This window comes from Gekko japonicus, unplaced genomic scaffold (assembly GCF_001447785.1).
Source record: "Gekko japonicus isolate JY-2015 unplaced genomic scaffold, Gekko_japonicus_V1.1 scaffold1863, whole genome shotgun sequence".
NCBI lineage: Eukaryota > Metazoa > Chordata > Lepidosauria > Squamata > Gekkonidae > Gekko > Gekko japonicus.
Genome location: NW_015165301.1, coordinates 71,608 through 89,979, shown reverse-complemented (window position 1 = coordinate 89,979; position 18,372 = coordinate 71,608). Strand labels below are relative to the sequence as shown.

General features: G+C 47.1%; 1 protein-coding gene across 1 annotated transcript in view; it reads right to left on the bottom strand.

Annotated features, from left to right (window-relative positions):
* Positions 1–18,372, bottom strand: part of CERCAM (cerebral endothelial cell adhesion molecule) — a 48,213-nt gene that overhangs the window by 12,770 nt on the left and 17,071 nt on the right. The window contains exons 6-11 of the mRNA XM_015410406.1: positions 15,285–15,404; positions 13,978–14,054; positions 12,060–12,166; positions 10,171–10,303; positions 8,795–8,922; positions 5,632–5,835 (exon numbers count right to left, since the gene is read on the bottom strand). Coding sequence (XP_015265892.1) covers positions 5,632–5,835; positions 8,795–8,922; positions 10,171–10,303; positions 12,060–12,166; positions 13,978–14,054; positions 15,285–15,404 — 769 coding nt within the window. The remainder of the gene's footprint in view (positions 1–5,631; positions 5,836–8,794; positions 8,923–10,170; positions 10,304–12,059; positions 12,167–13,977; positions 14,055–15,284; positions 15,405–18,372) is intronic.

The window sequence follows — 18,372 nt, the reverse complement described above, 5'->3', positions numbered from 1 at the left end:
CATTTCAACAGAGAAAAATGAACGGAACCAAAGGCCGGCATTTCAACTAGCAATACTCAGAAAACAGCAGGGGGACATTTGAATGTTCCAGGACATACTGCTACCTATCTCAACGCTTCTGTTTCACCAAAAAACCCAAAACCCTTCAAAACATTCCTGTTGCAAAACATTCCGGGTGCCATACTATTTCTCCAACAGGCTTGAACAAAGACGTGGGTTTCCTCACTCACTACAAAATGGATCCACACTACATTTTCCGGTGGAAGAATGGTCTTCCATCCCACTGATCTTCAAAAAATGCTGCTCCACCACCCTGAACAACTTAGTGTCATCTGCAAATTTAGCCACTTCCCTGCTTACTCCCAACTCCAAATTATTAATGAACAAGTTAAAAAGCATCGGACCCAGTACGGAGCCCTGCGGTACCCCACTGCTTACCACCCTCCACTGTGAAAATTGCCCATTTATACCCACACTCTGTTTCCTATTAATTAGCCAGTTTTGGATCCACAAGAGGACTTGTCCTTTTATCCCATGACTATTCGGCTTACTTAGCAGTCTTTGATGAAGATATTTAGCAAAAGCTTTCTGGAGGTCAAGGCAAACAACATCTATTGGGTCCCCCTTGTCCGCATGTTTGTTCACCCCCTCAAAGAACACTAACAAGTTAGTGAGACAAGATCTTCCCTTACAGAATCCATGCTGAGTCTTCCTCAATAGTTTTTCTTCATCAATGTGCCTACCAGTGTTCCCTCTAAGCTGAGTTAGTGTGAGCTAGCTCAGTTTTTTAGCCTCTGACTCACACATTTTCTGTCTTAGGTCAGGAAGGATGGCTCCAGAGCAGACTGATTTATGCAGTAGCCAAATCACTCGCTCACAACTTTAATGACAGTAGCTCACAAAGTAGACTCCACGGCTTAGAGGGAGCATTGCCTGGGAAGTACGGGATCCTGAGTAACGGCAAGAGGAGGTTTGCAGGAGTGGTCCTCATCACCCCCTCTGTATGGATGGATTTCTCTGATTGGCTGCTGCTCTGACTGGCTTATTTTTGTACCAGCTCCCTGCTAACTACCACGGATGTGTATCCTATGCCTCTGACAAAGTGAGCTCTGACACATGAACGCTTACGGCATTAGAGATGTAATTAGTATTTATGGTGCTCCTTAGAGAGAGTGGGCACGCCAATCTCCCTTGTGGGAGGGTGTTAGCTGACGGTCAGACGTCCTGGTCGAGGCTTGGAAGGCGAAACAGCTTCTCGGCTACGAAAGAATCCCTGCAATGGATGTTCCGGCCAGGCGGTGGCAGTGTGGCGATTGACATATGGGTCCTGAAGCCTGGCCAACAAGCAGCCCTGCGGAAAACGACAGAGCCAAGCCAGAAGACGTCTATACCGGGCAGTGATTGCGCATGCAATTTAAAAAATGAACATATGTTGTCTTCCCTATCCCCTACAAACATTGTTAGTCCCTTGTCTATACCGAGTAACTGTACATCGCTTTGAGCCCACTGGGGAAAGCGATTAATAAAATGGAAAGTATTAGTATTATTATAATTTATTTACATATACCCCCTGCCACAAACACTGAAAGCAAGATGCGATGCAGCGAAACAAAAAATGAACAATTCTGTGAATCAACTGAAATAGAACAGGACAGCTTCTGAATGGATTGTGCCCCCTGTTAATTCATGCATGCAGAAGCATCAGTCCATCTTAACACCCACAGCATCAAAATGTTGCAAACCTGCATTTTCAAGAGCAGCATCCCCTGGTCCAGGGGAGACATAACCCCTGGGTCAGCTATGGGCTTTTCTACATTTTCATTTTTCTCACATGTGTGTTCTTGTTGCTTTGGGGGCAGGGGGGGGGGCGGGTGTCTAGTCCACAAGAGTTTTGCTCCCTCTAGTGGTCAATTCGATATTACATCGCTTTATGTCCAGCATCTCTCCCTGCAGATTTAAACTGCAGGTTTTTATGCCAGACGTAAAAGGCTGTAACATCGAATCGACCACTGGAGGAAGCAAAACATGCGCAGAACAGAACAGACTGCTGCCTTCGGGTAAAAGATATGGGACAATTAAAACAAGGACAAACAGATTAAAAAATAGTTTTTATTCGAGAGCTATTATTGCTTTAAATGCTGTATGAAATTGGGAGTTTGGGTGACATTGGTGGTTTAAGTTGCAATGTGAACCTTAAGGGGAGTTATGGGATGGTTGTGAATGGTTGTGTGAGTGTATATGAGTATGGTTCACCGAAATGATTGCATCTTTAATTTCGTTGTACTATGTACAATGACAATAAAGTATATTATTATTATTATTATTATTATGATGATGATGATGATGATGAGGAAAATGAGAATGAGGAAAAGCAGCCTTTGTATGTTTATATCTTCATTTCCTGATAGCTTGCTATGTGCACAGCACAACCTGGATTCTGGCCCAGTTTTAGCTTCCCCCTCTACCCAAGACAAACAGCACATTGCTTTTTTTAAGCGATTAGCTATTTTTCTTAGCTGTTAGGTATTTTTAAAGCAATTTTTTAGCTGTTTTGTAGCTTGAGTGGTGGGTGTTGCTGCTGAATCCAAAAGGCAACAAGAAATCTCAGGCACGCACACACACACACACACACACACACCTGGATCATGCAGTCTTATGCAGCCAGTGTGATGTAGCGGTTTAGAGTATCAGTATCTGGGACACCCAGGTTCAAATACCCACTAATGCCATAGAAGCTCACTGGATGACCTTGGGCCAGTCCCACACTCTCTTAGGGTTGCCAAGTCTTTTTGACTCACCGGCGGGGGAGCGTCTTCTCGATCCAGGAGCTGCATCGGGACGCGCACGTGCCGCCAGAACGTCACAGGAAGTGCCGCACGACGTACAGCACATTGGGGGCGTGGCCCAGATCGTCGGGGGGGAACCATAGGTTCCCCCGGGTCCGGGAGCTGCCGATGGACGGGCGTGCTGAGACGCAGCCTGTCCTGTGACACAGCCACGCTGCGCTTCGGGGGGGGGTCCCACCGGGGCCCGATTCCGCCGCGGCGGAAATTGGGCCTCCAAAGCGGGGGTTTCCCCGCCCCCACTTGGCAGCCCTACACTCTCTCAACCTAACCTACTTCACAGGGTGGTTGTGAGGATAAAATGAAGGAGAGGAGAACGATGTAAGCCGCTCTGAATTCCCATTGGGGGCAACGGTGGGGTATAAATGAATTAAATAAATAAAATAAAGAAGGAAATAAATATGGACTGTGGCATGAAAGAGCTAGGGACCCAAGTCAACAGGTAAGAGTTCTCTGGATCTGAACATGGCTGAACTGAGGCATTTTAAACACAGGGAAGGGCTCGTGCAGTTCCCCAGTTGCTTCCACATTATGGCGTTACAACAATATTCAATTGCCAGTTAAAATAAAGAGCCCCTCCCCTGGTGGTGGAGGAGGAAATGATAACCGCAGGGTCCCAACCGGGTGGGACTGGGAGAATCTGGACTTCCCCTCCCACGTGGCAGACATCCAGGCATCTGCCCTGATCTCCCCCCCCCCCAAATCTTTGGAACAAAGCAGGTTTGTAAAAGATCAGAGAAAAGCTGGGGAAACCTTGGGAGGGGGCATGAATCAACGAATGTACCATAATTCTCTGGGGAAACAGGACAAAACCCCACTTCCCAACAGTACTGAACAACAGCGGGGAGGCGAGCGGCTCGAGCGGAGGTTGGGCCGGCGAAGCGCGGCGGCGGGGCAATGCAGCAGGCCGGAGCCAATTGGGACAGAGGCCGGCTGCGGTCGCACGCGCCGTCGTGCGCTGTGGGTCCATACCCGGAAGGAGCCGCTGCGATCGAAAGGAAGACCTGCGCCAAAAAGACGCCGTCGCCCGGACTGAAGAGCCTCCGTAAGAAACAACCACAACTAAGACCCTGCCATGGGTGCCTGATAGGTAGCCCCCTCCCCTCATTGTGTGTGTGGCCCTAGTAAAGGTAACGTAATTAATAATTGTACAATGTAAACCGCTTAGAGCCCTTAGGGGGTGAGCGGTCTATAAATTGAAAGTTAAATAAAAAAAATAAAAGATAAGCAAGGGGCAAATAAAGTGTGTGGAAACGGCCTGAGCCTCCACGGTCAGAGGCAGTGTACCTTTCGGTGCCAGCAGCAAATAGCAGAGGGAAGCCTGTGTGTCTTGTGGGTAAGTCTGCCAGAGGCATCTGGCTAGCCACTACTGGAAACAAGACACTGGGCTAGACAGACCTCCGATTTGATTCAGCAGGGCTTATCCACGCAAATCATGCTGTGCTTAAATTAGTCAAACTTGGCTACAGCACTCTGGCTCATGCGATGTTTCTAGCGAGTAACTAAACAAGCCGCCCTGTAATCATTCTTTGGCGCTGATGATCACCCCCCTCCTCTTTCCCTCTCTCCCTCCCTCATCTGCCGCTGTACCTCCCGGGGACTTGCTGACGGTTCTTTTCCACAGTCTGCAGACTGGAGGGGAGGGAGAGAATGAGCTCATTCCAACAGCTGTTTTCCCTTAAGAGGCAGTAATGCAGTGAAAAGGGGGTGGGGGTGGGGGGAAGGACACACATTTGTTCACTTACAAGGCAAAACGTCTAGAAACCGATTCTGCAAACCTCCTCTGAAAGTTAGCCCTGTAAATAATTTTATAGGGCTGAAATGAAAAAGCATTGTTTCAACACTTTGCCATCAAACTTTGCTCCAGATCAGAGGGCGGATCCCGTCTGGGGTAAAAGATACAAGCATTTTATCGGGTTGCAGAATCAGGGGGATAAAAGAATTGCAAAGGCGTCTGCCCAATTGAAACAGCAGGGGATTACGTCAAAGACTATTTCCAGAACCACCAAAAGCCACTTTGCTTTTTTGAGTCTGCCCTAATCACAGTCCGTATCCCCACCCCCCCACCCCAAACTGCAATACAGAATGGCCACATCCCCTTCCTGTACATACTTTTAAATTCTAGGATTCTAAGCAATGGAATGGATTCTGCCGCCCATAACTGGATCATATCTATACCAAATGCTGTCGCAACATTTAAGAATCTTCTGCATGATCCATCTTTTCCCTTTACCAGAACTTACCTGTTCTAGTTTAGTGACCGGCAAATCCTTGGGCGGGGCTGTGGACAAAGATCCCCTTTGGACACTACCCACACTCAACCAAATCATCATCTGGTAGTGAATCAAAGGTCACCAGGGATCCCAGAATTTTGCCCGACTTGGTATCCCCAAACATCTGTTGTTGCCCACAACTTGGAAGTAAAAATAAACAGCATTTTTCTTTGAAATGGCTTCCCTCCCAAACAGATACACCTGAATAGCTGAAATCCCCCCAAATTCTTCTGCATAAATGCAAGGACAGCAGAAGAAATACAACATGAAGTTATTTAATACTACTGGGCTCCGAAGTAAAACAGAATGGCATAAGAAGGCGAGTCATTCTGTATTACCCCAGAACCCAAAGAGTTAACCCAGCAGACTCCAGTTTTATCTTGTAATTATTACAGGCCTTCTGTCTGCCTCCCCTGGCAATGACCAATATTTACGCTAAGAAAAATATTTTAAAAGTTCTGCACAGTATCAACATTTCAAATTGTGGTTCCAAGGCCCCCGGGGCATCTCCTTACTTAGGATGCTTGTCATACATGATAGGCAAAAATTCATCCACTGGTAGGATTTTGGAAAGGGGCTGAGCGTCGATCAATTTCTGAGCCCCCTGCCGTGAGATGACGTAGGCCAAAGTCCAGTAGGAATACTCGGCCACTACAAGATTCCGCACGTCCTCCACTGGCTCTTCATCCTCAGAGTTCACTTGTTTCCTGCCCAGGTAACTGAAAAGACAGACCAGCTGAGTTCAGTCAAGGCCTACACATGGTATAACATGCAGGGCTATTTTTGGGCAGGAACGCACAGGAACAGAGTTCTGGCTGGCTCCTGAGTTGGCCACACCAAGCAGGAACTCATTAGCATAATAGGCCACACCCAACAGCAGAAACTCATTAGAATTGGCTACATTAGGGGTGTGTGGCCTAACATGCAAAGGAGTTCCTGCTACAAAAAGAGCTCTGGGTTTTGACAAAAGGTGGGTGTGGCTGGATGACCACACTTCTGGTAACATGGGGGGCGGCCTAATATGCTAATGTCCTGTGCTGTCAAGGGTGTGGCTATTATGCTAATGCGTTCCTGCTGGGCTTTTTCTACAAAAAGAGCCCTGCATGTAAGCCAACAATGCAGCAGGGTAGGTGCTATAGCTCATTAGAAGAGCATATATTTGCATGCAGGAGTTTCCCGGGGTCAAATCCTGACATTTCCAATGGAAATGGATCTCTAGAAACTGGCGCTGGGGAAGAACTTTGTCCCAGACCTCGCAGAACCACAGCAACTTTGATTAGGCCATTGGCATGCCGTTAGGCAAATGAAGCAAACTCCAGAGAATGACAGAAGACAGGAGGGCCTGGCGTGATGTGGTCCATGGGGTCACGAAGAGTCAACTGTGCAACTGAACAACAACAACATGCCATTAGGCATCTAGGCATGCACACAGATCATGGGGTTGGCCACATGGTGTGCAAATCAAAAGGTTCCCCGTCTAATCTGAATTAAGATCTTCTGTGGACATCCTCCTCCAGGAGTCCACACCTTCAAAGATGTGCAGGATGTCTACCAGAGATGGGGCGTTTTCCACTGTGGCACTTTGGTTGAAGAGTTCCCTCCACACAGCTAGTCAACAGCTGCTTGGATTTTTAGTTTCAGGTGCCAAGCTAACACCTTATAGCCACACCAGCTTGGGGCTGTATTAGATGCTGGAGAGGGGGATAGCCCTGTTTCTCTTCCAACTTCTGTGTGCTGTTTCTAGTAACAGACTCGTTTGGATAGTTGTTGCTAGGGGTGTGCAAAAAAAATTGTTTTTTTCTGATTCGGGTCTATTGGACCCGGAAAATATCAGTACTCCCATATATTCCCAAATACCAATATCGGTTTTGTATTGGGATACAGGTAAATATTTGGGAAACCTGAATTTATTTGGCTCCATTATACCCTATGGAGACCGTCCCCATGGGGTCTAATGGAGAAGGGATGTAAACTTTAAATGCTTGCTGAGTTTGCAAGTGAACTCAGCGAGCATTTAAAGTTTACATCCCTTGTGAGTTCACTCGCTGAGTCATGCTGCGACGATTCGAGAGTGAACTCAGAAGGGATTTAAACTTTAAATACTTGCAGAGTTCACTTGCGAAGTCACACTTCCACAGAGGCGCGACTTGGTGAGTGAACTCAGAAGGCATTTAAAGAGACCACGGTACTGAATAAGGTATATTTTGGGTATTTATTTGGCTCAGTATATACTGAGTGCACACCCCTAGTTGTTGCTATCATTTTTATTGCTGACTATTTGTTGAATTTTTAAAAATTGTTGATTTTATAAAGGACTAGAAATAAGGCCCATTGTGGAAATAAATACAACGAGATCTAGAAAGAGGCTCTGGGAGAGTGCTCTGGCTTTGGGCAAACAGTGTCAGTCTGCTTTTAAAACATGAATCTGGGACCTGCACACCACCAGAATACTGCAGGTTCCATATGCAACTGACATTCCAACTGCCTTGCGGGGGGGGGGAGTTTGAGGTGTGGAATGGAGTGAAGTCCAATCAGCTTCCATATGCAAAAGACCAGGTTGTCGCAGCAGTTGTGGTGTGGGCGGGACCCGGGCTTTGCCTTCTGATTGGTGGCGATATTTTCTGAGGAGCAGTGCCATCAGCCATACACTAAGGGAGTGCATTTTAGAATTAGAACTTTGGCACCCACTATTCAATTATATATAAGGAGAGATGCCACCTTGGAAACCTCTGGAGGAGGGAATGAATTTTTTCAAATCAAATCAAATGATCCATAGACCAGTCTTAGGTAGGAGTTCTGGGAAAGCTCAATTGTCAGTCGGAGACTACAAGATTTATAAATAAGTCGACAGGGCAATTACGGCCTTCTAAGCCCACTGACTAGAAGGGTATAACTCTGCTCAGGATTGCCCTACAATGTTCCAGCTTGGGGTAAGACACGTTGTCTTGGCACGATAGCACCCAGCACGGTCTATCTGTCTATCTAGTACTGCTCATAGGGCTATCACCTTAAGCAGAAATTAGAACCAAAAGAATATTTTAAAAGACCTTACTCAGTATTATTTCTCTTATATTTGATTACTGCGCCTATGAATTTTGCCACTGAGAGGGTGACACGGTCATTGGGATCCGATAGCAGCCATGACACCTGGGCTCGCACATTTAGTAGTTCCGTATCTTTAAGTAAGGTAAAAAGGTAAAGGTTCCCTTGCTCGAAAGCCAGTCGAGTCCGACTCTAGGGTTGCGGTGCTCATCTCTGTTTCCAAGCCGAAGAGCCAGCGCTGTCCGAAGACGTTTCCGTGGTCATGTGGCCGGCGTGACTAAACACCAAGGCGCACGGAACGCTGTTACCTTCCCACCGAAGTGGTACCTATTTATCTACTTGCAATGTCTTGCTTTCGAACTGCTAGGTTGGCCGGAGCTGGAGCTAGAGACGGGAGCTCACTCCGTCATGCGGCACACTCGGGTCTCGAACTGCTGAACTACTGACCTTCCACAGCCTGCAGTTCAGCGCCTTAACCACTTGAGCCACCGCAGCTCCTATCTTTAAGTAAAGGGGTGACTAAATGAGCCCTCCGCTCGTTGAATAGAGGGCCCTCCCATCACGTTCTATGTCCCTGCCAACAGTGTAGACAGTGCAGCTGAAATGGGCCCATCCCCACTGCCTAGCCCTACGTACATCAGGTCCCAGTCCAGCTGCGCCCGCTCCAGGTCATCCATCAGCCTCAACAGCCGCTTTTTGAGATATGGTTGAAAGCGAACATCATCTTCCAACACTACTGACTTGTCCAGCCCTCGCTCCACGATCTGGAAAGACACAAAGCACGTGGATCTCAACGACAGGCTCAGAGATCTCACCTAGAGCAGCTCAAATCTGAAGCCAGAATTCCACCCCAAGGGAACTTCCACTGGCTGTTAGGGCATTAGTCCTTGGCCTTTTCCACAAGTTCAATTTACTCCTGATTATCAGTCGATCCACAAACATTGGAATCAGTTTGGGAATGGTTCTTCTGCGCATCTGACCTCCCTCAGCACTTTCAGTTGTTGAGCCAGTTTATTTTCTTCTGCATGTGTCTTAAATACTCAGGATTTTAAAGGGAGGGTGTTGTCATCACTGGTGACATCATTGGTGGTGCTACAGCACACTCTCCTTTGGATTTTTTGTGTATGTGTACATTGATAATATGGCTGCATTTTTTTTTAAACAGCAGTTAAATAGCAATATATTGATCTATTGTTGTAATGACAGGTTTAGCAGGTTGCCTGAATTCCTACTTTTCATTTAAAAAAAGTAAGTCTCTAGGCTTACCTCCGCAAATGAATGGCCTGGAGACTTACTTTTTAAAAAATGAAAGCTGAGAATTCAGAGAACCTGCTTAAAACTATCGTTACAATGGTATATTGATATATTGATATTTTAATGCCTTTTTTAAAAAGTTAAAAATGAAACTACTTGTCTTCAGGGCACAGGGAGAGTGGTTCAATGATGACAACAGTCCAATCATTAAAAGTGGGCTTGGAGGTGGGTGGGACAAAGAAGACCGAGAGAATCATTACGCACAAGGAAGAAGGTGACTCAAAATTGGCTTCCAGAAAAAGATCAGGATAAAAGTAGTTTCAAAAGAACCAGATAAAAACCAGGGGGAGGTGGAACAAAGTGAAAACTAAAGGCACAAAAATGCATGTGGAAATCCAGATAAACCAAGGCAGTGCAGTGACAAAATCAACAGAAAAAAGTACGCAAAAAAGCCCCTTGTGAAGAAATTCAAAAGCTCTTCAAGAGGAGAGGCAAAAGTAGACGCCATTTCCATCGTGACCCAGTCTCAGTTTCCCCATCTGTGATATGGGACAATAATACTGGCCCATACGGGGCCGTTGTGTGGATTACTGCGAACCCTGTTGTGAAGCGTTTTGACAACTGAAAGCACTAAATAAATGTCAAGAACTGTTATCATTTGAGGACATGAAATCAAATTCTCCCTTGGCCGGCTCCTCCTAGGTCAACAAACCCAGCCTCTTTTCTGCATTTTCTTCTCATTCTGCCTGAGCTTTTACCTCTTTCCACACATAATGGTGGCTAAGGAAGCAGCCGACCTCTCCCTTCGTAAGTGTCCTGCCTGAGAAGGGGTCGTAATATCCCGGAAGCAGGTCCACACCCAGTTTCTTGATATCGCTGCTGTTCAAGGCACTGGGGGAGAAGAGACGGTGGTAGTTAGCAACACTGTTCTTTACAGGAAAGAACCTTCCAGGCACGGCACCCGATGGCACCCAGCGCAGTAAGGCCCAGCCTGCAAAAGCTCGTACCACAATGGCACTGGACTCTGGAGTGGCGTTGCCAGCCTTCAGGTTGGTCAAACAACAAATATATACACTGCAAAAACCTTATTTATAAGTTAAAGTCTTCTATGGCTGCGGTCACACGGAACAGAAGCCACACAAGTGAGACGGAAAACAGGCGGAGTTTCCGGGCGCGATCTCACCAGCACATCTGGGAAGCGTAGCACTCCCATGGCTCAACTGAGGCTTCCAGCCGAAACTGCGTGGCAAAAAACTAGTACCTCGGAGGTACTAGTTTCCGGAAACTGCGGGACAAGGGCGGGCGTCTGATCGCGTTTCCGGTGGCATCCAGCGCCCGCCCATGTCCCCTTGCAAATAAGGTGTTTTTTTTTGTCCAAGTCTCTGTGGATGCGCACACGCACCCAACGGAGCATGCGCATTTGTCGTGTACACACAAAAAAAAACAGTTTGCCGCGGCGCGCGCTTCTTCATTGCGCTCCGGCTTGTCCTGTGATCAGCACCTCTCCCTTGCCATGGAACCTCCACGGTACCTCTACAGGACCTCCACGGGAGGTCTGATCGCGTAACTGCGCAGTAGTTTGCCCCGGGGCAAACAGCCACACTTCTCCCCCACAGTTTCCTGCCCGTGTGACTGGGGCCTATGTGTTCCATCTTATAAAGTGCATTGTGTATTATTCATAATATTCTAAAACAGGTATATATTCATTACATGCAATATGAACAATAATAATCAGTTTAATGTCCTGGCCCCACTGGTGGACCTCCTGATGACACTGGTATTTGGGCCACTGTGTGATACAGTGTTGGACTGGATGGGCCTTTAGCCTGATCCAACATTGGCATCTCTTATGTTCTTATGTTCTTAATCTAATAGCTACCAGTCAATTTACATCCTGTTTACACAATCAACCCCAACGGGCGCCGTCTATGACTGTCAGCTGCTTAATAGGCCTTTTGTAGGACCAGCAACAAACGTCAATTTAAACTTCAATGTAACCACAAAAGGAAACTTCCCCCTTTAGAAGACTTTCAAGCAAGGAGAAGCGGGTGTACAATTCCAGAAACTCCCGTTGGGGTTGACTGTGTAAAAAGGATGTAAATTGACTGGTCACTATTAGATTGTACAAACTGATTATTATTGTTGATATTGCATATAATGAATATATACCTGTTTTAGAATATTATGAATATTATTATACTTGGGGGATCCACTATGGCTAGAAAGTAGTTTATAAATGTAGCAAATATTAGTGTGTGTGTGTTAAAAACTGGGTTTTTTAACATATATGTTTAAATAAAAAAATATTTGCAAAAAAAAATATGTAGCAAATAGATAAAATAAAACTCATAGCCACGACTCCCTCTCAAAACAGTGTCCGGGATTGACTGCATTCACCGGCCCTGTTCTGGGTAAAGCAACCCAAAATGAAACTCACTGGGGAACCTTGGGCCGGTCATTCTCTCTCAGTCAAACCTCCCTCACAGGGCTGTTGTGAAGACAATATGGAAGAGGGGAGATGTACGTATACCACCTTGAAATCCTTGAATATTTCTGTACATTTACAGTGCATTTTTATTCCAGTCTTTCTCCTATGAAAATGTTTGTCTATACAAAAAAAAAAAAATCAACCAAAAGCATCACCCACCTTCCGTCCACGGCGTTTACCAGCAGGGGGTCGATCTCCAACTCAGAGAGTGCACTCAGCATGCGGTGCCGCCGGTCTGAACGCCGCGCCAAGTTGATGAGGAAAATCTGAAAAGACAGCAAAGAGATGGTAGCCATGCGAGGGCAACAGGACCGTGGGGGATCCCATCACAGCTGGAATCCAAGCAGCCATGGCAGGATCCGGTCCCAAAACGGTGGGCCGATGCCAACATGCGCCGTTGCCAAACCAGGAGGCCGCGTCAGAAAGCACCAGCCTGGTCTCCAAAGAGGAGAAAAGGTGGAGACGCCAAAATGCAGTTCTTATGGGGAGTCCAACAGCAGGAAGAACACTTACAGTGATGTGATAATAATGCAACCGAGTAGGGGGGAAAGCCAAGGCAGCCAGTGTGGTGTAGAGGAGGAGAATACCCCGCCCTTCACTCAGAGTCTCAGAGCGGCTTACAAACTCCTGTCCCTTCCCCTCCCCACAACAGACACCCTGTGAGGTAGGTGGGGAGCAGAAACTGCTTTTTTTAAGGACAGCTCTTATCAGAACTATGGCTTGCCCAAGGTCATCCAGCAGGTGCAAGTGGAGGTGTGAGGAATCAAACCTGGTACTCCCAGATTAGAGTCCGCGCACTTAACCACTACACCAAACTGGCCCATATTAGAGTGGCGGACCCACAATTATGCAATTCCGCAAGGCCTGTAAGGCAGAGATGTTTTGCCAGGCTTTTGGTTGAGGGCAGCGACAGTTTCCATTCTGGCTGGCACCCTCTCCTCCTTTCCAGACGGCTCTGTTCTTCTTCCCCCCCCACCCATGAGGTGGCTGCAGTTTGGAATGAGAAGAAACTTTGAAACTTCACCATCTGATTCGTTTAGATTTGCTGTATTACTACTGTTTATGCATTTTATTCTATGGCTTTGATGTTTTTTATCAAATGTCCCTGCAGTAGCAGGGACTGGCCAGTCCACAATTATCATCATCATAATCGTTTATGCATTTTATTCTATGGTTTTGATGCTTTTTATCAAATGTCCCTGCAATCCACAATTATCATCATCATAATCAATACTACTACTACTAGTCACTACTACTACTACTAACTACTACTACTACTCGTAGTAGTAGTCATAGTAGTAGTAAATAGAGCCAGCAGCGGGTAATACTGGAGGCAGAGGAGGCCTCTGTCAACTATGCTGCCATGGGGGTGGGGAGGTTGGTTGTATTCTAATTGCTTCTGCATTCCTTCTGTGCTTTTTTGCTGCTGTCTTATCTATAAGTTCTGCAGGTGGTGATGTTGATGTCTGGGTTTCTCGGGGGCCGTGGGAGAGAGTTTGGTTCCCAGCTTCAGCACTAAACAGCCGGAGCTCTTTTCTCCCGCACGCGGGAGGGTAGCTAATTGGCCAGGGCAGTGGGGGGGTGCATACGAATACCCTATATCCTATTATGCCCCAGGGGCAGCCGCCATGCTTAGCAGTGCCTATGTTAATGCATCTATAGCTCTTCAATAAAGTATTACCTTTTCTGAAAGTGTGTACTACGTTGTTGGCTGTGGGTTCTGACAGCCTCACATAATGACCCTGGGTATGGGAACAGAGATGTTATATCAGTGCCTATATTTTCATCCGTTAAAGGTTGGAGGGTTTGTACTTGGGTACCAGCAGGTCATAGATTTATGCTGCACGGGGATGCACACTAAAATAATTATCAGGAAATGATTCACAACCAGGAAGGCTGGAGATTTACTTTTTAAAAAAATCTGAAAGTCAACTCGGAGGATCCGAAAATGGGAGGGCCAAAGAGGTCCGATTCCTGTAACATCACAGAGTTTACTTCACTCCTGCATGCCAAATCCTCATACGAACGGATGCAAAAAACCACACTCGGCTCACTCCATGCTCCACAACGCTCTTACCTCATCAAACCCAATTTTGCTCAGGCGCTTTGGGGGGAGGTAAACATGCTTGGAGGGGGTCATAGGGGGGCCATCCACTGCAAGAGAGACACACAATGTGTGGAATTGAGGCAAATGCAAAGTGTATATGTTCTGCGATTAACAAAAATACTGAATCATGTGCCAAGAAAGCCTGTTCAAGGAAAGCTGCACATATGGGCTTATTTTGCATAATTTATCCTGCATATGGTAGTTGGGGGGGATGAGTTGTGCTGGGGTGTGGGAAGCCTGTTCACCGAAAAATTCTTCTTAATCATCCTCAGAATTCTGGGATTTGGCAAGGCACAGCTCACATGTTTTCAAACTTAGCTTGACAGCCATGCGGGATAGGAACTTATATATTCTTTTTTTAAAAAAACAAACCAAACCTGAAAGCAGTCTCTCTCTCTCTCTCTCTCTCTCTCTAGCTGACATATTCTGTATGCAATACCAAATTATGTGTGATCATAAAGCACACAGACAGGATCAAATCTTTCTTCTTCCAATGACTAGGCAGAGGAAAATGCCACTAAAACGTCTTGGGCCGAACCTGTCTTCGGCCATCGTGCTACAAAGAAGCAAAGGAAACCTGTGGCACTCTAAGAAATAATGGCTGGCTCAAATATTATGGCCCAAGGATAAGATATGCGCAAACCTCTCAGTTGGAGTAACCCATCTCAGAAGAGTTCAGTGGCTGAAGCAGCAGCATCACAAAGTACAATTCAGTAAAGGGCAGTAAGCAGGGACTGCATTGAAGGTTACAGCTTGAATATTTACCTTCTTGGATTTTTGAAAGTTGGCAAGTCTGGATTTCCCCAAAGCAGGGAAAATCTAAACAATAGTAGATATGGTACCCAGGCCAGGATCCCAGCCAAAAGAAAGTAATTTTGATCCCTTTCTTTCTCACCAAGGGGGCATAAAAGGGGTGGGGGTAGGGCTGCCAAGTGGGGGCGGGTGGTGGGTAAACCCCCGCTTTGGAGGCCCGATTTCCGCCGCCGCGGAATCAGGCCCCGGGGGGAACCCCGCCCCCCCGAAGCGCAGCGTGGGTGCATCACAGGAAGTGACGCAACCACGTAGAACACGTTGGGGGCGTGGCCCCAATCATTGGAGGGGAAACTCTACGGTTTTCCCTCCAACGATTGGGGCCATGCCCCCAACATGCTCTACGTCGTGCGTCACTTCCTGTGACGTTCTGCGCGGGTACCTCGGCAGCTCCCGGACCGAAGTGACGCTCCCCCGCCAGTAAGTCAGAACGACTTGGCAACCCTAGTGGGGGAGTAGACGCTTACCCATGGCCTCCAGAATAAGGTGCACAAAGTTGATGCTTTCATCCTCCAGCGTCTGATGCGACTTCACGGGGACGTTGATGTAGCCAAAGTGTTCCTGGTTGCTCAAGTATATCTGGACTCCTGCGCACGAGACACAAATGAATCACAGGCCCTACACAGGCAGTGCAGATTCCCTGCCTAAGAATCCCCTCTGCTCACTCTGGTACCCATAATATAGCCCCACTGGTCCCCCGTGCTTTCCCAGATCAGAACTGTATACCCAGACAGTTTGTTTATCAGTTCTTCCCTATTTGGTAAGTTATCTGACTTCCAGTTTCTAGCAACACAAATTCTAGCCATAGTAATTAAGTATATAATAGTAAATGTTTCATTGTATTTTATACCATTAGGAATAATGTTTAATAAAAAGATTTCTGGATTTAAAGGTAAATCTACTGCTATGATGTCTTTTATCAGTTGTTTAGTAAGTTTCCAAAATTTTTGTATCTTATCACAGTTCCACCAGATATGTAAATACGTTCCTTGATTATTTTTACATCTCCAACAGTTCCCAGACACGGTTTTGTAACACTTTTGCAGCCTATCCGCGTCCAGTGCCATCTATAGCAAATAGAAATGGATAAATTAAATATGTTTTTGGCTGGAAAGTCAGAGGACAAATTTGACCAGAAATGGCATGGGGCTATAAAATGGTATGAGGAAAATCTTTCAACCCCCAAATGTTAACAAAGTGGTGATAATTGTATGTATAAGTTGGAAAATGGTAAATAAACTGTTTAAAAAAAAAAAAGGACTGTATACCCAGGAAACAAAAATGCTTTCCCAGATCAGAACTGTATACCCAGGAAACAAAAGAATTCTATGCTAAAAACAATGCAAACCAACCAGCAACGGATGCATTTTTGCTTCTTTAATTTATTCCTTTCATGCCTCTGACATCATGAGCTTTGACTTCCCCAAGCTTATGCTGTAACAAAGGAGCTAGTCCTTAAGGTGTTGCAAGACTCTTGGTTACTTTGAATAAACAGGAACAACTGGGAACTCTTTATTCCAACTCCAGCAATTGACATGTATGGAGAACTCCAGAATCTTTAGTCAAGGGCGGTACAGAAGTAACAGCGGAGGAATCAATTGAGGGATGAATAGATTAATAAGGACACAAACAGGTCAGGAAGTAAGGTGGGTGGTAGTGGCACATAGAGCTAAAATGAATTTGGAAGTAGCTAATCTCAAGCAATTTTCAGAATTTGAATTCGTGTGTAAAAGGTAAAGGTAAAGTTTCCCTTGCTCGAAAGCCAGTCGAATCTAGGGATGCGATGCTCATCTCCGTTTCCAAGCCGAAGAGCCAGCACTGTCCAAAGACGTTTCCATGGTCATGTGGCCGGCATGACTAGACGCCGAGGTGCACAGAACGCTGTTACCTTCCCACCGCAGCAGTACCTATTTATCTCCTTGCAGTCTCTTGCTTTCGGACTGCTAGGTTGGCAGGAGCTGGGGCCAGAGACGGGAGTTCACTCCATCATGCGGCACTCGGGTCTCGAACTGCTGAACTACCGACCTTCCGGCTTGCAGTTCAGCATCTTAACCACTTGAGCCACCGCAGCCCTTTCGAATTTGTGTTGTACAAACACACAAAACTGGGCTTTGTCATGCCTGCCCCCGACCCGGCGCCTGGGAGCTCTGAAACTGAGGACTCCGTGCCCTTAACACCATCAGAGGAACGGGAGTCTTTGCCAAACCTAAGTACCAAAAAGGATAAGCACCATCCTCCAGAACAGCCTGCACCTGAAACCGATCAGGCGGTGCCTGGCCCCAGCAGCACGCCACCTGATTCTCCGCCACCTGTCGACCGGCTGAGGGATCAAAGACGCTGGGACTTGGCAACCAGACGCAAAGAGGCACGCTTGCACGGTTGGAGATCAATAATCCCAGAGTTCTAGCAGGATCAAGGACTTCGCGAGGCAGTGCTAATGAGGCACTAATGAGTTAACAACCCAGCGAGCTATTTGAATAGGTTGGTGACTGCTGGCTAATCGTGCGGGCAAACCCGTCCTTCGGACATGTCTCAGGTTCAATCCCCAACATTTCCAGTTAAAAGGATCAGGCAGTAGGTGTGGAAGAACTCAGCCTGTGAGCCGCTGCCAGTCTGAGTAGGCTCTGCACCCTGACTTCGACGCTTGCCTATCTGGACTCTGACTCTCGGTAACGCTCTGACTACGGCCTGGCTTTATGTATTGGGACTGTTGCTCTGGTTGTTTTGCTCTCTCTCTGGCTTGACTCTCGGACTGGACTGTGAACTCCCCCTCTCTGCCTTGCCCCACTGGCCCTGTTGCAACAGGCTTAGACCTTTGGTCCAGTCTCAAACAAAGACCTTTCCTGCCCTGCCCCGGATGGCCCAAGTGAGCACAATCTCGTCAGATCTCGGCAGCTAAGTGGGGACATCCCTGGTTAGTGCTTGGACAGGTGGGCCACCAAGGAAGTCCAGGGTCGCGATGCAGAGGCAGGCCATGGCAAATCACCTCTGAACATCTCTTGCCTTGGAAACCCTACGGGGTCACCAAACGTTGGCTGTGACTTGACAGCGGGGGGGAGAGGAAGTATGAACACATGAAGCTCCCTCAGACCATTATTTACAAGATTTTTATCCCGCCTTTCTGCCTGTCAGCTAGCTGCCATGTTTTGCTTGTTCCCTTCTCTGATCCTGGCTTGCTCGCTGCTCTGCCCACTTGCCGTAAACAGCGATAGGGAGACCGTGAGAACCAGTGCTGCCAGACAGCGTTATCTGTCTGGCCTTGTGCAGGGGGGAGGGCTTGCGTTCCACCGCTGGTGTGAAGCTTTCGGCTCTCATGAGGCACTGAAACTCTCCCGCTTATTACGTATCCTCCCGCCGGGAGAATTCCCGCGCACGCGCTCGAATTTCATTTGCTTAGCCATTTGCTTCATCCTGCTATATGTAGGGACAGGGCTATTTTTGGGCAGGAACGCACAGGAACGGAGTTCCAGCTGGCTTCAGAGTTGGCCACGCCCACTACAGCCAAAACCTCTGCGTGCCTGGCTACAGAGGGAAGGCCTGGAGAGCAATACCCCC